General features: G+C 44.1%; 1 protein-coding gene across 2 annotated transcripts in view; it reads left to right on the top strand.

Moving 5' to 3' along the window:
- Nucleotides 1–21,305, top strand: part of EPS8 (epidermal growth factor receptor pathway substrate 8) — a 154,211-nt gene that overhangs the window by 69,198 nt on the left and 63,708 nt on the right. For both annotated transcript variants that reach the window (XM_053404998.1, XM_053404997.1), the window contains exon 2: nucleotides 17,023–17,101. In XM_053404998.1, the coding sequence (XP_053260973.1) occupies nucleotides 17,040–17,101 (62 nt within the window). In that variant the 5' untranslated portion in view covers nucleotides 17,023–17,039. The remainder of the gene's footprint in view (nucleotides 1–17,022; nucleotides 17,102–21,305) is intronic.

The following is a 21,305-nucleotide window of genomic DNA, read 5'->3' as shown; positions in this document are numbered from 1 at the left end:
GTGTTGGGTGACAATCTCTGGCTGTGCAGCACCAACTCCAGTGCGGGGGTCTTGTAAAAGTGTGCATGGCTTTTTTTAACTAAGACTGTTAAAGTCTGCTTGCAGCTTTCTTACGGTGTTTACCTTAGGGTTGTTTGCACATTAAACTGAACATGGGCAAAAGCCATTTCTGCATATGTACAAGTGTGTGTGTGTGTGCGAAAGAAGTTCCCTCACTGTGAGAAGTGAGGTTGCAAGGAACTAGGCAGAGGGCCTTCTCAGCAGTGGCACCCGCCCTGTGGAATGCCCTCCCATCAGGTGTCAAGGAGAGAAAGAACTATACAGCTTTTAGAAGACACCTGAAGGCAGCCCTGTACTGGAAACTTTTAAATGTGTGACATTCTACTATGGTTTTTATATGTGCTATAAGCCACCCAGAGTGGCTAGGGAAACCCAGCCAGATGGGCAGGGTATAATTAAAATAGTAGTAGTAGTGGTAGTAGTAGTAATAATAATTACACTTGTTCATTTGTACATCTCAATTATTTGTATGCACAGATTGCACACTTGTTGAATGGAATATGTGAACACCTCCCTTGGTTTGTAGAAGCTGGGTTAGGGTAAAAAAAATCATTTTGAATGCAAGCCTACCTAATTTGCACTTCCTGAAACAATATGTGAATGAAAACACACTTCTCCAATTAAAAAAAAAGTGTATGAAATGTTTATGTGAAGAGGTTTCTTTTTAAAAATGCAATTATTACTGTATATGATATACAAAAAATGCATAGTGTTAGGAGAATTTGCAAAAAAAGGTCTGTATTAGGCAAAACTGCATAAAATGTTTATATTGGGAGAAATGTGTGCCCAAATGCTGATGAACTTTCAGGAGGACTTGAGAAGAAAAAGAAATGTGCAACTTGACGAGGAAGCATGGCAATCTGAACTTCAGCTTTGAAAAAGGAGAAACAGAGAGACTGGCATTGCGTGTACATGGGCACGACTGTACTAGCTGTTCCCCCCAATGAAACACGTACGCCACCAATGAAACCATTTAATGACTTGAAATATTGCCTTTTCTATTTAACATACCGTTTTGTTTCCTGGCATGTTCAAAGATTGACAAATGCCATGCAATAAGGAATAGGAAAGACCACAGTGTGCCTTCCTCTTCGCAGTGACATTTACCCAACCTTTCCAAAGATAAAAAAAATAGTGCTTTGTTTGCACTTTCTGAGAGAAGATACTTTCTGTGAAAGTTATACTTAGTATCATCCGGGTTTCTCAGATTTAGCCTTCACTTGCAGCCATCACAGCAGATGTATACCTATTTTTCTTATAGAAAACCCTGGTTGTTTCTTGTTCTTATGTACTTTTCAGTGCAGGGATATCATTAATGGAGTCAGGAGGACTTATTGCTTCACTTTGGGATCCTGTTTGCCCAGAGACATCCTCACCACTATCTGCACAACGCACTGAGCTTAGAAAGTGGCTAACAGTGGAGAAAAGCAGGGGTATAATATAACCATGGATGAGGACCATGGTTAGTCCTGGCAGAGAAGGCTGGAGATGGTGGGAATATTAGTTGTGCCACATTGACAACCTGGTTTATGCTCAGCTTGGGTGAAGATGGGTCCTACCTGGGCAGAAGAAGAGCTCGCATCAAGTTGGTTGGATGGATTGTTAGCTGTTGTTGATAATTTGCTGATGAAGGAGGGGTTGCATAAAAGTCCACTGTTAGGTGCTGCTCACCCTCTTAGCATTAAATTATAGTTTAGGATTACGTGTGAGCTGAGCCAGTTTTTGCAAGAGACAGCTTGAAAGCTTCTTCTGTTTGTACGAAGCCCCATCATTGGCACCTGCATTTGTTCGGAAAGAACCCTCTCGCCCTCCTTTTAAATAAAGTTCCTTTATCTCCCATATGTTCTGTCAAACAGAACCCTTTATTGTCCTTTTCATATGTCGGCAGGACTGCACAAAGTGTTTTGAATGCCATGTTCACCTCCTGACCTCCTGGCTTTGAATGCTTCAAGCCTTGGCTGCTAGGCATTTGGAAACAAACATATATTATCATTGCGCGGTATAAATAGATGACCTTGGAATCTACCGAGCCGGGTCTCAGACTTGTAAATAATTAAGCGCACCTCCTTGTTGACTTGTTGCTGTACTTTGCCTGAACCTGAGCTTAAAAAAAGAAGAGTACCAAAAAATAAATAAATACAGCTCTTGCCATTTTCCCCTCGCAAAGAGTTTTTGTATATAAGAAAAATGAATTTATTTAAGAAATATGTGGGGATTCCCCTGGCTCCCCCTTCACAGCATGAAGTGCTTACTGTGGTGCTTCTGTAGTTAAAAGCTGCACAAACAGAAATAACACCAGTGGGAGCATCAGAAACAAGGCGTCTTGCTGTTGAACAGGCCTGCTACTGACTGTGTCTGATACTTTTCCATTTTCCTTTTTGACTGCCCCCTTTTGAATTCAGGAAAGGAATTTCCATTCCCCCAAAAGGATGTTAAATATGTTGGGAGCTCCGGATCAGAATCAGAGCCACAATGGGCTCAGTAGGGGGAAGCTTTCCCTCTGTTCCCATTGGAGATTGCCCTTCCAAAAGCTGCTAGTTTTTACACTGGAAGCTCCCATTTGGGCAGTGATCCTGGGGGATTTTGCCATAGCATTTGGGGGGCTCAACAACTGCCTCCATCATATAATCTAGTTCATTGGTTCCTTTAGCTGTAGCTCTGTGGTTAAGCATCTGCTTTGCATGCAAAAGGTCTCAAGATCAATCCCCGGTATCGCCAGGTATGGCTGGGAAATAGCACCTGTAGACAATATGCTCACTGGAAGGACGGATCCTGAAGCTGAGGCTCCAATACTTTGGCCACCTCATGAGAAGAGAAGACTCCCTGGAAAAGACCCTGATGGTGGGAAAGATGGAGGGCACAAGGAGAAGGGGACGACTGAGGACGAGATGGTTGGACCATGTTCTCGAAGTTACTAACATGAGTTTGACCAAACTGCGGGAGGGTCACAAAGAGTCGGACACGACTAAGCAACAAGACAGTATGGAGCTACTTGAACCCAATGGTCTGACACAGTATAAGGCAGATTCCTATATTCCTACCTGAAATTGATTAAAGCCATTTGATCAACTAATGCTGGCATGTGACTGTTTGTGGCTGTGATGCAAAGCATCTGGAAGACACCAGTTTTGGGAAGACGGACCCATGTCGTCTTCTTCTTTGGCGACCATTCATAGCCGAGTAAGATTGTCTTCCATAAACACATAAGATTGTCTTCCATAAACACGGTTTTAAAAGTGAGTCTGTAAGTGACTGTGGAGGCCAATTCTGGATCCACATGTCCTTCCACAGTGGGGACATACCGTATTTTTTGCTCTATAAGACTCACTTTTTCCCTCCTAAAAAGTAAGGGGAAATGTGTGTGCGTCTTATGGAGCGAATGCAGGCTGCGCAGCTATCCCAGAAGCCAGAACAGCAAGAGGGATCGCTGCTTTCACTGTGCAATGATCCCTCTTGTTGTTCTGGCTTCTGAGATTCAGAATATTTTATTTCTTGTTTTCCTCCTCCAAAAACTAGGTGCGTCTTATGGTCTGGGGCGTATTATAGAGCGAAAAATACGGTAGGTTTCCGGGAGGGAGTTGATCATGGTGAGGGTTTGCCAAGCATGTCTTCCTCTTAGCACGTTTCTCCCTTTCATCCTGAGTTTGAGCATCTTCAAAGCCCATGACACTTTTGGTAAAGGCTGTTCTCACAGGCCATTGTTTCGTAGTTGTTTATTCTACATTTTTTTAGATTTGCCTAGAGAGAGTCTTTGAACCTCTTTTGTTGATCACCAGCATTACACTTACCATTTTAAAGTTCGAAATAGAGTAGTTGACTTGGGAGACGATAATCAGGCATCCACACAAGATGACCAGTCCAACGAAGTTGATGTTGAAGAATCATTGCTTTGACACTGGTGATCTTTGCTTCTTCCAGTACACTGGCAATAGTTTGCCTGTCTTCCCAGGTGATGTGTATTTTTTTTCGGAGACACCATTGATGGAATCTTTCAAGGAGTTGGAGATGGCGTTTATAAGTGGTCCATGTTTCACAAGCATATAGTAAGGTTGGTAGTGCAACAGCTTTGTAAACAAGCATTTTAGTTTCCCTGTGAATGTCCCAGTCCTCAAACACCCTGAACTTCAAACAGGAGAAAGCTGCACTTGCAGAGCTCAGGCAATGCTGGATTTCAGCATCAGTGTCTGCCCTTGTGGCAAGATAACTGCCCAGGTAGGAGAAGTGACCGACATTTTCCAACTTTACACCATTGAGTTGGATTTGTGGTGCTGCAGAGGGGATGATAAAACTGACACAGATAGGTCCTTAGGACTGGCCAGTCCATCCCATAATATTGCCTGTGTTCACCTATAGAGCAGTCCCAAGCTCAGCCGCTGCTGTGCATCTGATTTGAGGAATAGACCTGGGCAATCAATGACTGACGTTTTCAGTCGCTACATATTCTCCAGCGAGCTAGGTGGTTAGTGTACATCTCTCACATCCTGAAAGCGGAGGAGCGGAGGAGCTCATTTAATGCTGCACTAACTTAGCGTGGGCATCGCTCGACAGTGACAGCTTACGATGATGAAAAAGGACACTTAGCCATGACATTTCAAGGCAGGCGTAAGTGGCGGTTGCAACAGGCAGCTTACAAAGCTGGCTACGTATCCTTATTACTCAGTGTTTCTAAGATGCATCTTAGTGAGCTCAGATGATTAAGCTGCTCAGTAGTTGGATGTTGACATAAAAGCAGAAGCTAAAATTTGCATCAGCCAGCAACCTGACACTGGACCAAGTTGAAGGTCTTGATGCTAACTTACACAGCCCAGGAACAGGTTGCTATAGAGGCTGCCTCATCCCTTATATATGGTAAAGTTAAATGTAGTCAAAGCCGACTATGGGGTATGGCACTCATCTCGCTTCAGGCCAAGGATGCCGGTGTTTGTCCACAGACAGCTTTCCGGGTCATGTGGCCAGCATGACTAAACTGCTTCTGGTGCAACAGAGGACCGCGACAAGTTTCAGAGCGCACAGAAACACCATTTATCTTCCCACCACAGGGGTACCTATTTATCTACTTGCTCTGGTATGCTTTCGAACTGCTAGGTTGGCTCCTTATGTACCCATGAGGTCACTGTGTTCTGCAGGAGAGCTTCTCCTTCAATTTCCAAAGAAACCTTCTCCACAGTAACTTGAATCAGGTCTTCCAGTGCAGATACCTCCATTTTGTAGGACAGCTTGCATGTTGAGACATGACAGGCATCCAACTATCTGTACTTTCTGGAAATAACGGAAGGCAAATTTGTGGCAAAATGCTTTCCCAGTTGAATGAACAGGTCTCTGTCATGGGGGTACATTTTGTATTATTTGTAAATTCATCTTCTCTCTTTTGCTTCTCTTGGTTGTTTTATTATATTTTGTACATTTCCTTGAAGTATATATGTGGAAGGTGAGTTTGTCTGGGAGAGGGGGAGGGAATTCTCTGTACAGGTGCGGAAGGCCCCCTGGTGAAATTGGCCTTTAAAATAATAGCACTATTTTGGGAGGGCAGAAGGAAGAGAAGAGCAAACGAAGGTGGATTTAGTTTACAGGTGTGAATTCGGAGGCTTGCTGGGGAATTGGACTGAAGGACAAATACTCTTTTTATAAGCCAGGTATTAGTCCTGGCCATAGCAATTTCTCTTCCGAACACCCTCTCCCTTTCCTCAAAATTGGATCAGCCTTCAGGAAATAACAGTTAGCTATCCAGCCTGGAGCAGCATCTGTTCTGTGTTGTTTCAGATATGCGGTTTGACAAATGTAAACAGAGACATGCTATTTGCAAGGCGGGCAATGTATGCTGCGTTAACCATGAAGGGAGCAAATCTGGCTGCAGGGAATGAAGATGAAGAGTCCTTTGGGGCACACTAGTCTCCCTCTGAAGGTTACACTTGTCCTTGTGGGAGGCTGGACCCGGACTATGCTTTTGAACAGCAAGCCAGCCATGGAGCTAAAGGCACAGTTAGGTCTGCTTGTCTGCTTTTTGGCAAGTGCATCACGCAGACTGAGGTTTTTATCTTGAGTTCACATGACAGGGATAGCCAACATGGTGCTCTCCTGGTGTTTTGGGACTTCACCTTCCATGAGCTTCAGCTGGAATAGTCAGTGGCCAGGGATGGTGGGAGATGCAGCCCTACGACTTACAGAAGGTACAATGTCAGCTACCTCTGCCTCATAAGAACCTAAGAGTTACTTTGATAGATCACAGCAAAGTCTGGCAAATCCATTTGGTTGCCATAGTAGCTAGTCAGATGCCCTTGAAAGCTCAAAACTGGGTGGTAGAGAGGGTGACCACCTTCAGTTGAACCCAGAACCTGCTAGAGTACTTGTAGATATGGGGGTTCCTTTTCTTGTTAGCTGTTGTGGATAATAAACAGATGTTGAGCAACCTCTGTATGGATTTCTCTAATCCTTTTAAACTATCCATCTAAACAAATACAATTTTTTTAAAAATTGTCCAGTAGCACCTTAGAGACCAACTAAGTTTGTTCTGGGTATAAGCTTTTGTGTGCATGCACACTTCTTCAGGTACCATCTAAACTAGTGAGATGTTTTTTGTGTTTAGGGAGGTTTGTTTGTTTGATTGATTGATTTCTGGCCCTCTTTTCATGGTAAAAACTCTCTCAAACCATATTTGAAGACACAGATTACATAATCAAACTATATAAAAGCAGTGAGCCATGCTTGTATGGATCACTAAGATAGCGTAATAAGGCTTCAGTTAAAAGCACAGGGTGCTAAAAGTAACCAAATGCAGACTGGTATGCCTGAGTCTGTGAAATGTTCCCAAAGGCCAGCTTCCTGGAGGAGATTCTTCCAAAGATGTGGGGCCACCACAAAATAGGCCTTGGCCCTGAATACTGTCCAATCTCACAGCTCTCACTAATGGACCAGAGGGATGGACCTCAGATGCTGATCTTAAAAGCCTTGTATAGGTGCAGATAGTTCTTCAGATTACCTGGTTCCAAACCATTAAGTTGACTCTTAATTATGCTTAGTGTGAATAAGCATCCCCGCTCATCTGTTCTTGAACCTACAGCCAATCAACTGGGAGCTGAGAGTTGTTAGCAGCCCCCATCTCCTGTAGCTACAATTCCCAGAATTCTTTGGGAAGAGGGATTCCTTGTTAGACCACTCTGGAAATTGTAGCTCTGCGAAGGGAATAAGGGTCTCCTAACAGCTCTCAGCTCTTTGGACCAACTTCAGCTCCCAGGATTCTGTGAGGGAAGCCATGGCTCTTTAAAGTGGCATGATGCTACTTTCAATGTGTAGAGCAGGTGGGGCCTTATAGATGAGGTTAGCACATTGAGGAGCCTTTCTTCTTCTATTCTAGAGAGCGAAAATTCTGCGTTTGTAGTTGCCATAGTTTTGCACATTTCTTTTAACATTTTTTCGTACGCATGGACATATTGCCTGTTCAGAACATAATAATAAAAAAGAGGTGATAAAATAGCCAGATTCCCAACATTTTATTTTTTGGGGGGAGGCTTTTACTCCCTGTTGAGATGAGGTACTTGGTAGATGTACTTTTCAGCAAATGCTGGCACTGCGCCACTCCTTTGGCAGCAGCTAACAAATTGCGTATCAGGGCCACAGCTGTTATTTCTTAGAGCTATTAAAATCCTGGGAACCTTGAATGGAAACCTTTGTGTGTGGGAACGTTATTTACGTGAAATATAGTAATGTTCAGTTTTTAAAAGTTTATGTGGGTGCTGTGAATATGATTTCTGGGACGAGGTGGGGGGGGGGATATTCCTTTCTTGGATCCCATTTAGTCTGAATGACAGAGAGCTCTATGTGCCAATTCACAGGGAAAGATTGCTGCAACTGCTGCAGAAGGTCTGTATAGTCAGAAATGTTGCGGTGATGAGTCCTGATATTATGACCAGGTTCACACATAACTATCAGCCAAACCACTGCTTAGTGCAAACAAGCAAGCCTTTTGGGGGGTGCTTGCTCCTAAGATCACTAACACTTCCCTTCCCCTTCTGCTTAGGTAAAGGTAAAGGGACCCCTGACCATTAGGTCCAGTTGTGGCCGACTCTGAGGTTGCGGCGCTCATCTCGCTTTATTGGCTGAGGGAGCCGGCGTACAGCTTCCGGGTCATGTGGCCAGCATGACTAAGCCGCTTCTGGCGAACCAGAGCAATGCACGGAAACACCGTTTACCTTGCCGCCGGAGCAGTACCTATTTACCTACTTGCACTTTGACGTGCTTTCAAACTGCTAGGTTGGCAGGAGCAGGGACCAAGCAATGGGAGCTCACCCCGTCGTGGGGATTCAAACTGCCGACCTTTAGTAACTGAGGCATGCTCTTTGTTGACCCATTTATGGTTTGTCCGGGAGAGACAAATCATGAGACCAGGTGCTAAGCCAAATTATGTGGGTGGCGCTGTGGTCTAAACCACTGAGCCTCTTGGGCTTGCTGATCAGAAGGTTGGCGGTTCGAATCCCCGTGACAGAATCCCCTTTGCTTTGTCCCAGCTCCTGTCAACCTAGCAGTTCGAAAGCACGCCAGTGCAAGTAGATAAATAGGTACTGCTGCGGAGGGAAGGTAAACGGCATTTCCGTGCGCTCTGGTTTCTGTCACAATGTCCTGTTGCTCCAGAAGCGGTTTAGTGATGCTGGCCACATGACCTGGAAAGCTGTGGAGAAACGCTGCCTCCCTTGGCTTGAAAGTGAGATGAGCGCCGCAACCCCATAGTTTCCTTTGACTGGACTTCACTGTCCAGGGGTCCTTTGCCTTTACCTTAGCTTAGCCCCAGGTGGCTCAATGGCAGGTGGACCAGGAAAGGAATGGATCAGCCGTGATCTATGGGACTTGCGTGTTTCCTCATGGCTTAGCGTTACATGTGAACTGGGCCTACTCATATGAGTGCATGTGGATGGAGGTGAAGTCTTACACAGGGTACCCAAGTCTTGCTACCTGCAATTATTACTGGGCTTGCCATTGTTATAAGAATTTTAAGGTCTCAGGTATAGAATAAATATTCATAAATGCACACATATCTAAATATATGGACCATGCGTATGAAATAGGATGGGAGAGCAATCCTGAAGCCATTTTGACTCTCTCAATGATCTCAAATATTCCTCTGCAGTAGGGGAGGCAAATGGGAAAAGCCTTCCCGTTATCTTTTTGCTTGCAAATCCTGTCTTAAGGGCGTATTTGTGTAGGAATAGGGTGAGCCTGTGACCTGGACTCAGGAACTAAAGTATTAACCATCACAAAAGAATGGCCAGACTGCCCAGGTAATACAATCAGTGACCATTATCAGGTATCCTGGTAGACAGGATTTATGCTGTAGACCGTCTCCTTCTGTGATGTATGTATGATTTTTTTTGGGGGGGGTCTTGAGCTACAGGGTGGGCAGTTTCAAAAGTCAATATAAGGGCTTTCACACCATTGTTCTGAGTTCCTCCTCCTTCCAACATGTGGTGAGTGGGGACCCTTCCTCAACAGTTCCCTGAATAAAGATCAGGCTTACTAGCTACTTTGCTTCTCAATATACTCTGGTTGGCCTCTGTTACTTTCTCCTACCAATAGAGAACCTACTGAAGGACTCTATACGGGCTCTGGAATACCCCATAAGTATTATAACACAATCAATCATCAGGTAACAAATTAATCAAGTAATTGTTAGTTGATTAATTGGTAGGGCTAAGTTGCTTCTGTGCCATTAGTAATAAGGAATGAGAGATAATGTTAGGGAGGATCTCTTATCTGTCTCTCTGCAACAATAAGTAGCAGATATCCCTTCATTGCAAGTTACTTAGCACTTCCTGGTTACATGCAGAGATATTTAAATGTAGTTGGTCAGTTGCTAAGTGGCAATTTTTAATAAAAGTGCTTTAACCAGACAGCACTAATTATTATGGGCTTTTCTTTTTGCAAACCAGCTTTGGCTTTCCTGGGCGTTGTGAACAAATGCACCACTCAATTTGGAAAGCAGCTGAAAGATTCCCCCCATAGCTTTTCCTGGGCCTTGTTATTACCTGCAGTTCCTTGCAGAAACCAGTGGATTTAAACAACAAACAAAACTTCAAGGGCAGTTTCACCTCAGAAGAACGTGAAGTGCTGGAAAGCGAAGCTGCGAGCAGGAAGACGCTGCCTTTGACCACAAGTTGCTGGCTTGCTCAGGGCTTCCTGAATTTTAAAAAGGGTCATGTTACCTGTCCGAGGAGCATTCAAGGACACACATTTTTTTTTACTACACAGAGGTAGTATAACCTTGTGGCACTGAACGAGCCAGGATTTTAAAAATGGAAGATGCATAAATATTTTATTGTTCCAAATCAGAAACTTCCAGAAACTGGAACCAGTTCTGTTATTTCACCCTGCACCGGAGTGGGGGCACTGGAAACACCTTTGTGTTGGGCCAAATCTGCATTTTATTAATATTACGCATTTAAAGCGGTATCATACCACTTTAAGCCGTCATGGCTCCCCCCAAACAATCTTGGGATTTGTAGTGTCTCCAGGGTTCTGATAATTGTAGGGAGGCTCCTCAGCGCTCATAACAATCTACAGTTCCCAAGATTCTTTGGGAGTAGATGTGAGTGTTTAAACTGGAATGATACTGTTTTAAACCTATAGCGCAAATGGGGTCTTCCTCATTTCCTCCTTTAGGAGGTGGCATTCCTCCCTCCTCCTTTCTAGGATGGTAATCCTAGCTGTTCGCAGAGGATACATGAAAAAATATCGGAGATTACTGCAGAGGTGATCGATTCATAATTGATCCATGTTTCTGGCAATCGCATGGCTGTCCTCTTTGCTGTCCTGAAGTTCAGAGCAGCACCTTCCGTTTTACGGATCCTCGTGATGCGTGGAGCTATTTACAGAACAATACCACACAGTTCAATGCCTCGTACATTTCAGCCAGGTTAAACAGAGGGTAAACTTTGCTGAGTTTTGGCTCAGTTTGATATTAAAACAATCCGTGGCAGCAGCTGCTCATTCACGATGGTGTTCTGACTGAGAGATTGTGTGCATATTTTGAAGAAAAGCTTAAATAGAGGAGCTTTGCCCCCCTTCAAATAACAAGGGCCACAGCTCCGATTCAGATCAGGACTATGGTGGAATCCAAAGGGTAACAGCCCCATGCTGCCCCCTCCCTGGTTCCAACCCAGATTGGGCCCCTCCTATAACATGCAATTGGTAACTACATGATTAATAATAATAATAATAATAATAATAATAATAATAATAATAATTTATTATTTGTACCCCGCCCATCTGGCTGGGTTTCCCCAGCCACTCTGGGCGGCTTCCAACAAAGATTAAGAATACATTAAAATGTCGCACATTAAAAAGCTTCCCTAAACAGGGCTGCCTTCAGATGTCTTCTAAAATCAGATAGTTGTTTATTTCCTTGACATCTGATGGGAGTGGGTGCCACTACCAAGAAGGCCCTCTGTCTGGTTCCCTGTAACCTCACTTCTTGCAATGAGGGAACCGCCAGAAGCCTCTCGGAGCTGGACCTTAGTGTCTGGGCTGAACTATGGGGGTGGAGACGCTCCTTCAGGTATACTGGGCCAAGGCTGTTTAGGGCTTTAAAGGTCAGCACCAACATTTTGAATTGTGCTCGGAAATGTACTGATGTCTTGTGTAGTTTGCTTTATGGAAGGAATAATAGAATTACAGACCTGTAATTCTTGGCTCTTTTTGAAGGGAGCCCATGTCATGCATATTTCTCCTGTTTCCTCCTTACGCATTTATGTAGGATTTAGATTTTAGTTAGGAAGAACAAATGAGCTGGATGTTATCTTTCCTGTTTCACACTTGCGAAACTTAATAAACGTTAGTTTTTTGGCAATTATATTTAATTCCCATTAACAGAAAGCTGAAGCAAAAGTTACAGAGTGGATCGTTTAATGCTTATGTTTGTTCCCTTTTCCCTCCTATAAAAAATGTGCAAGGTGCTTCTTTGAAGTTTAAATAGCAGTAACTTTTTCACACAGTGTCCTCGCACTTATTAGATTAAATGTGCATATACGAGGCTGGCAGGTATTACTTATGTTACTAGTGTATTACATAGATTTAGCCCTAAGACTAAAAGACTCTCACAGACTCTGACTAACTCTGAGGCAGACGGCAGCAGAACAGAACAGACCTCCTGCTCAGCTGCACTGACAACACAAAAAGACTGCTATTAACTGACATAATTGTACCAACTTACACAAGGTATATGACCTTGCTAAATTCTTTCTCAGAATGTTGCAGGCCTTGTAAGTATCAGCCCTGTCCTTAGCTTTTTGGGTGCTCATATCTCACCATTTAGATCTATAATCTACATCTGTCTTCTTAATGCACACAGGGTGTTATGTACTGAAGTTCTCACCCTGGGCCAGCAGGGGGATACAGTAGATAGTTTTCACTCAGGTCCACATATGCAAATAAGGGATTGAAAGTGACATTCAGTGATTGGGTAGTTACAGAAAGTGTTACTGTTGCGTTGTAGTGGAGCTCTATATAAGCAGGCTGGCCGAACCTTCAGTTCAGTTCTGTTCTGACCTGTGAATAAACAAGAGCTGTTTGAAGAATTGCTGTGTCATCTGATATGTTCACCCACAACCTAACACAGGGTTTGTGCATGCGGTGCTCGGTCCTGGGGGTCAAATTCAGCCCCTAGGACTCTCCCTAGGCTCTCCCCAGCATGGGTGCTTTTCCTGAGGGATGTGCCTTTGATCTGAGCTGATGCCTCTTCCCTGCTTGGGTGGAGAGTACTTGTTGGACAGATGTGTGTGTTTAAACCTCTGACTTATCCATCGCTCCACCCACTTTTGCCTTCGTCAGCCTGATGAAAACTAACATCCTGGGTCAGCACTTGAGGCAGTTTTGTCTGCCTGGGCTCCACCACAACCAAAAATCTCTCCATTGATGCTGAGCTGGACAAGGGTATTGGCAAGGCAGCTACTGCAACAGTTCGCTTCTCCAAAATGGTTTGGGAGAACGTGGTGCTAATGTCCAATACCAAGAGGAAGATCTACTGTTATGTATTAATATCAGTGGCAGTTCTCACTCAGGGCCACCAGTATGTAAATGAAGGATCGAAAACCGTCGCTCCTGATTGGTTAACTAGTTGTGAGTTGTTACTGTTTCGAGTTACTTAGTATTATATAAAGCAGCCAGCTAGGTTGCAGTCATCTGATTCCAGGAGCAGTTCTAACTGCTGCAATAAAGAGCTGTGAATCCAACAGAGCTGTGTCCTTCGTCCATCTTTTCCACTATTTAACATCTACCAGGCTTGCGTGCTGCGCACACTGCTTTGTGGAAGTGAGTTGCGGGCAACTTACAACCGCCAAAAGCAATGCCTCAACACTTTCCACGCAGACTGTGTCAGTAAGATTTGGGGCATCACATGGCAGGACAGAGTCTCAAACGAAGATGGGTGATAACATTGAATTCAAAGAGGATAGTGAATTGGCATTACCTCTGAAAAATTCAATCCAGGGTCTTAAAGAGCCTGTGGTTGGAGTGAATAAAATACAGTAGGGCGTTGTGTAGGGCAAAGTTTCCATTTGTGCTGTCAGTTACACTGCTGATGTTTGCGTTGACCAGTTAATAAATGCTGCCTTATTTGCTTGCTTGAATGGGGTCTCTCGCCCAGTGTTCTGCCAGGCACTATACAAATTCCTAAAAAGGATCCCAATGAAAGCATTTGTGTATGCTTCTTTTAAGATCTGGTGCAATCTGTGCACCGTGATGGAGGGCGTCTGCCAGCGAGGAGGGCAGAAGGGTATGTCAATGCAGAACTTTCACTCCTAATTGTTGGAGAGGCTTAAAAAACCCTCCTCACGCCAAACCAGGGGTCAGCAAACTTTTTCAGCAGGGGGCCCAGTCCACTCAGACCTTGTGGGCAGCCGGACTATATTTTTTTTTGGGGGGGGGGGAATGAATGAATTCCTATGCCCCACAAATAACCCAGAGATGAATTTTAAATAAAAGGACACATTCTACTCATGTAAAAACACACTGACTCTCGGACTGTCCGTGGGCCGGATTTAGAAGGCGATTGGGCCAGATTCGGCCCCCGGGGTTTACTTTGCCTACACTCTAGATTCCTCATACAAACAAAACAGCTTTGTTCATTCAAACTCCAGATTATTCATTATTCATACAGCTCTACAAAATTCTAACAGCTAATTAACAGAAAGATGATCAGCCCAGCAACTTAGAGAGACGAAAGGCCTACGAGCAAGGTGCTAAATTTTAAGTGCCCTGCAAGGAATACTTTAAACTGCAATATGTCAACTGGTCATAGAAATGTGATTATAGACTGAATGGCAAAAAAATCATGCCACTTTCCCAAAACATATGCTTTATAAATAAGGTGTTTGTATGTGGGCAGGTACAGGACTCCTGCTCCGCGACACTTGACTGAGGTTGGCCACAGTTGCTTCTGGCTTTCCGAAGAGATTTGGCTGTGACTTTGGTGTGATTTCCCAGCACCCCTTGAAAAACCTGGGGAGAGCCTGAAACACTTGTTCTTGAATACCTATACAAAAAGTGGCAAATCTTGTTTGTACTCAGGAATAATATATTAGAGTTGCAGAACTAGAAGGGGACCCAAATGATCATCTTCTGCAATCCTGCAGTAGATTAAATGGATCTGCCTCGAAAATGCAGAAGAGCACCACGCTGAGCAAACAAGGTCTTGGAAAATCCAATGTATAGTGATTTATGGAGAAAGTAACGGTATTTTGACAATGGGCTTCATTTTAATGCAGTGTCCATAAACTAGGGTCAAGGGCAGTGTCTGTTAAACTTCAGCAAGTGCAAAGCTTTCCTTTGCCTGGTACCAGCAGCTGCAGTGTTTACATTCTAGTGCAGATATGGAGAAATGGTATCACAAGAAGTACCAACAGTGGAGGAATGGCAGATGAAGATGATGGGCTTTAGGAAGCTAGCCGACCTGACCGGAAGAGTCTGCGACCAGAAGGAGGAGGAGAACCAGGAGGAATGGATGAAATTTAAAGACTATTTAGCTAAATATGCTAAGATAACTCAAATAGAAACACTTGCAAGTACCAGATTGGCTTAGGATTTAACTATGTGAAGTTATAGAATAATATATCTAAAGTTAAAATGAAAAGAAAGAAAAATGTTAGTTGATTAAGCAAATTTTAGTTTTGGAAAACTGTTACAATGATATACATAGAAACTCAGCCAGGGGGATTCGAGGAAGTCACCTAACAATGTTAACAAAAGTGGAATTATTATAGTTAGGATTTATGTTTGTTTGTTTTTGATGTTTGTTATAAATTTGGAAAATCAATAATTTTTTTTGGGAAAAAACCAAGATATGGAGAAATGGTGATCCAAAACTTCAGCCCCCACCGGCTCTAGCTAGCATGGCTAATGGTCACTTGGGATGGGAGTTGGAGTCTAAGAGCCTCTGGAAGGCTACAGGTTCCCCATAATCTGATCTGGTTGGTATAAGGCGGCTTCTTATGCTTTACTTGCACTGGGAGAATGGAAGAAACTGCTTGAAGATTTCCAGTGCTTCAAGCCGAAGGGATGCCAGAGATATATGACTTTGCAGAGGCTTGCAAGGAGGAGTTCTGATGGTCTGGTCCTTGAGGGATGCGCTGTTTGCTTTGGGGAGCTGATGTTGTTTTAAATTCCTGCATGGTCTGCATGCTTGCCTGCTTCCACAAGCTGGATTGGTATGTTTGTAAAACTGATAAGAGCGAACAGTTCCATAAGATTTTGGTGTGTTCTCACAAGGAAATGGATTCTGCAGCAGTTGCCTCTGGAACTTCCTGGGCAAGTACTGTATTTTTCGCTCTATAAGACGCACCAGACCATAAGGCGCACCTAGTTTTTGGAAGAGGAAAACAAGAAAAAAAAAATCTGAATCCCAGAAGCCAGGACAGCCAGCGGGGTTGCTGCGCTGTGATCCCGCTGGCTGTCCTGGCTTATGGGATAGCCGTGCGCAGCCTCTCCTGGGCAAGCGGAGCCTTTATCCCCTGCCCGGGAGAGGCTGCGCACAGCTAAGGCTGCCCCAAGAGCTGTGCTCCCTTTAAAGAGCGCACGGAGTGTGTGTGCGGCTCTTGGGGGCTTTTCCCTGAGGAGCGCTGAGCAGAGCCTCCCACCTGCATTCGATCCATAAGATGCACACACATTTCCCCTTACTTTTTAGGAGGGGAAAAGTGCGTCTTATAGAGCGAAAAATACGGTACACAATTCTTAGGTCTGGTGCACAGATCGTTTCCTTTCAAACCAAAGATCTACTCAGATGATACTGATTGGTAACCTTGTGCAGGACTTTTTGAGGTTGTTGTTGCTAGATGATGAAGATGTTTGTAACAATAGCATTCTTTGTTTTTGGAGGCTTATGATGTAAAGGTAACCTGTCTTCATCCACTGTTTTAACTAGGGATGGAGGAGAAATTTGATTCTAAAGGGAACTAAGCTAGTTTGTACTTCCTGAAGCAAAACATAAATCAAAACATTGCTGCCCTTTGAACTTTGCGCTCCTCCAAAATTTGTGACACAGTTTTCCAACCAAATGTGCATATGTTTCAGAGGCGGTTTTGTGTGTCTGTATACATACAAGCATGTGTGTGTGTGTGTGTGTGTGTGTGTGAGAGAGAGAGAGAGAGAGAGAGAGAGAGAGAATAATTTACCAAATGCATTATATTAAGGAAAATTGATTGTGTACATTACTCAAAACTACATACTGAACCGCATGTATTTGGAGAAATTCACTCTAAAAGCTGACAAATCTTCATGAGTATTTTAGTATTTTTAAAAATCTCTTTGCTGCAGAAATATGGAGAATTTAATTTAAGACTGAGAAAAGAAAAAAAAACTTTGAGAACCGAAATTGACAGATTTCATCCATTGCTAGTCATAACTGGCATATTCTGCAGTCTTTCTTAAATGTTAACATTATTGTACTGTTTGCCCTAATGACTTTTTTCTCTCCTGTTTCCACAGAGGGAGTGTTGATCAGAATGAATGGCCATATTTCAAACACCCACCCAAGTGCATATGGAAGTTACTCTTCTCAAGTAAAGTAAGTATTATCCCACCAACATGACCTCTCCCTGCCACCCAAGTTCATCGAAAATAAAATAAAAGGAAGAAGAAGCCCTAAGGTCTCCTCTGAGACTTAACATTTCATTTGCAGCCTGGAAGCTATTGTCATTTCAGACATAAGATCAATTTCACATGAGCTTGGATATAATGAGGGTACCAGCCTTCAGAGGCATGAATACCTTTTTCACATCAGACCTCAATAATGTGAATCTCAATAAGTGTTTTTGTTGCTTCTTGTGTATCCCAGACTTAGATGCAACAAAAGCTCTAGGGTCCTTGCCAGGCTAGAAACTCAGATATACAAGCTAGGCTCTAAATGGCTCCTTAATCCAGGGTTACAGTAGCCCAAACGGAATGCCTAGTTGCCATTTTGGGGCCAGACAGCTCAAAACTTGAATTTTTCAATATGAGTTTTGGGTTCCTGAAATTCATTCTGATTGTGCAGCTAGAATATAACGTATAGAATTATCTAGGATGCGTTGCTGGTGTGTGAAAACAGTCAAGATCCAGGGATCTCCAGGCATGCACCTCCAGATCATGGTGGCATCAGGCGCCATCCTTGCACCCGGGCATCTTCACTTGGTCACAAATGGCCGATAGCCAGGTCCAAATTTGAACGTTGGACCCTTGTACAATTGTTCCTAGATGAAGCTCGTAGAGAACTGTACCTATCCCAGTCTTAAGAACATAAAAAGAGCCTGATGGACAGGCCAATGGCTGATCTAACCCACCATCCAATTCTCGCAGTGGTCACTCAGATGCTTGTAGGAAATCCTCAGGCAGGGCCTTAGCACAACAACACTCTCCCCTGCTGCAGTTTCCAGTATCTGGTGTTCAGAAGCATCACTTCCTCCATCTATGGAGGCAGAACCTAGTTGTCATATAGTTAGTTGCCACCAATAGCCTACCCTTCCACAAATTTGTCTAATCCTCTTTGAAAGCCATCCAAGTTGGTGGCCATCACTGCCTCTTGTGGGAGTGAGTTCTATTGTCTTAATTGTGCACCGTGTGAAGAAGTACTTTCTTTTTTCTATCCTAAATCTTCCAGCATGCAGCTTCATTGGATGCCCTGGAGAGAGAGGGGGAAAAGCTTTACTCTCTCCATGCCATGTGTAATCTTATAAGCTTCTGTCATGCCATATCCATGCCTTGTGCAGGAACATTTACAGTCAACAAACTGCACCCATCACCCAGCTCCGCCAAGGTTAATTTGTTGGTATGTGTGTCAACATTTTGACTGCAGACTGCAATGTTGATGGTAAATAGAACCATAGCAGTCAGCTTCAATTGTCTCTGAAGCCGTCTGGGATCCCAATAAATCTCTGGTCGTGCACCAAGACTTCTGTGGGTGAACTCAATATTCCTGGGATTTTTTATTTATTTTCCTGATAGCTCATTGCTTTGTCTTGGAAGCTGTTCCCGAAGTTATCCCAAGATTTCAGAGAGATTTGCACCTGTCAGGCCGTGGAGGTCCAGTGGCATCCTCAAGAATCACCTCTCAGTCTTTAGGATCCAGTCTTTTGACTTGAGAGGACCGGGGTTACTTTTCCTACTTCACAGATGTCCTGTCATGAAGAGTCTTTGTGGAGAGGCAGTTAAAGACTCTGAGAAGGCAAAGAATGGTGGTTAGGATAGCTGTTGAAGAGGGGAGTCAACAACAGGGGACATTATAGATCAAGGATGAGGAATCTTTGGTGGCTGGGGAAACCCAGCCAGATGGGCGGGGTAATAATAATAATAATAATAATAATAATAATAGGTCTTTTGGATGTTGTTGGACTCCAACTCCCATCAGCCCCCAATGGTCAGAGGTGCTGGGAGTTATAGTCCAGCGACATCCATAGGGCCACAGCCTCCCCACCCCAGTTATAGATAGAACCAATATTTTGACTCTACAGAAGCTCTATGCACTCACTCATTATTTGGGGATATAGGAAGCTGCTTGGTTCATACAGCTCACTTGTCATGGACTGACTGGACGCAGAGGAATGGTGGGAGGAATCAGCTGGGGAACCCTCAAGGGACAAAGGATCAGAGCCCAGGAATTGGTGGTGGAGCAATGATGAATGGACAGAGGGAGAAGAGGGAGAAGCTTTGGGAGGAGGAGAAGTCCAGAAGCAAAAGCTGAAACAGGAAAGGATAGAGTCCAAGAAGCAGAGATGAGTCAGGCTGGTGAAGAAGCTCAGGAGTCTCTCTCTCCTGCTGTGACCAGCTCCCCCCCACCCTGTCTCTAGAACCAGAAGAGGTATGAAGAGGGAGGAGCAAAGTCAGGCACAGCGAGTCTCAGATTGCTTGGGAAAGACCAGGGGGAGGAGGAGATTTAGGCAGTTGTGAGAAGGTGGGGACCTTCAACCTCCATGGGGCAAGGCCTACTGAGAAGAGCTGCAATGGCACTCCTGAGCAGATTTTGTTTCTGCTAATAAAGAGTTGGCTTCACGTGTGATTTGTTGCTGACCCTACTTCCGACAGTGGTATTGTCCACACTGACCGATAGTGGCTCACCAGGGTTTTAGATCTGGAGTATTCCCAGTCCTACATGGAGCTGATGGGGACTGAACCTGCGATTTTCCATATCCAGTGCATGCATTCTGCTACTACCAAGCCACTGAGTTGGTTAGGACTAGCATAAATAGTAGGAGCCTGGGCATCTACCTTCACTTCATCATCAGGAGAGTAGTACAGGCTGTTCTTCAGTTTCTCTGCCTTCAGCCCTAACCTTCTACCTCTGTGTTGTAGCAACTGGTCTCTGAGTTAGACGACACACCCTCCAGGCCCAGGCTCAGGTATGGCTGCTTTCAGCCCCACCCTTACTTTAACGAAGGTCGCTCTTCAGACTTCTAAACTTAACTGATCTCTATTAGGGCCAGAAAACAAATTTCCCTTTGGAAACAGCTGTCCTATTGGTTTATGTACAACTGAATGGGTAGCAGCTGATAGTGCTACATGCTGTTGATTGCCAGGGGCAACCTTTCTACCCTTGGAAAGCTACTAATGGGATTTCCTCCCTCATCTAGAAGGAGATTCTGTGATTTGTGGTAATCTAAATAGATTTATAAATAGATCAGATGTTGTTTGCTCAAGCCAAAGCCATGCATAATTTATGTCTGTGGGGTTTTTTTTAGAAAAAGCAAGGGGTGAAAGTTGTCTCTTAAAAGACTCTGCAATCTTAGGTTGCAATTCTGGTTTTGAGCTGGGATGTGTGCCTCTTTGTGTGCATGCTCTAGCAAAGTTAGGTAAAGGGTAAAGGGACCCCTAACCGTTAGGTCCAGTCGTGACCGACTCTGGGGTTGCGGCGCTCATCTCGCTTTATTGGCCGAGGGAACCGGCGTACAGCTTTCGGGTCATGTGGCCAGCATGACTAAGCTGCTTCTGGTGAAACCAGAGCAGCACATGGAAACGCCGTTTACCTTCCCACCAGAGCGGTACCTATTTATCTACTTGCACTTTGACGTACTTTCGAACTGCTAGGTTGGCAGGAGCTGGGACCGAGCAACGGGAGCTCACCCCGCCGCGGGGATTCGAACCGCTGACCTTCTGATCGGCAAGTCCTAGGCTCTGTGGTTTAACCCACAGCGCCACCCACGTCCCTCTAGCAACGTTATGCGCATGCAAATATATATTCGCACATACCATATTCTTCACACACGCACACGCATTGCAACGAGCATTAGCTGTAAACAATAAAATTTAATTCACACACAAGTTGTGCTCTCAAAATACGCACACACAAATACACATGCAAATACAAGGGGAGAGCCTTAGATAGTCCAGTCATAAGGCAAACTTGCAAGCTGCTTACAAGCCCGTTTATTCAAATAAATGATGCTTGGCCTTGGCTGGAATAAGTAACATCAGAACTATTTATAAATGTATTTAGCTGACTGCAAACCATAGGCTTTACTAAATTGGGATCACGGGTTGGAAATCCCACGAGAAGCTTTCCAAATCTGGGAGCCTGCTGCTGGAAATTGACAGTGTAAATAACTGTGAATTTGAGTTTCCTGAAATCCATAGCACCATGCAAAACATTCTGTAGCCTCCGTATGTGTGCTTGTTTGCTTGCTTTCAGATATTGATATGTTAGACCCAATGCACAGGCGCCCTGTGTCAAAGGTGACATTGTGAATTCCTGCTTCTACATGTAAACCAAAAACTAAGGAGTGGCATGACTTTACTTCCGT

Source organism: Podarcis raffonei, chromosome 10 (genome assembly GCF_027172205.1).
Source record: "Podarcis raffonei isolate rPodRaf1 chromosome 10, rPodRaf1.pri, whole genome shotgun sequence".
In the NCBI taxonomy this organism is placed as follows: domain Eukaryota; kingdom Metazoa; phylum Chordata; class Lepidosauria; order Squamata; family Lacertidae; genus Podarcis; species Podarcis raffonei.
The sequence above is the reverse complement of the archived record's forward strand: the minus strand, read 5'-3'. Positions and strand labels throughout refer to the sequence as shown.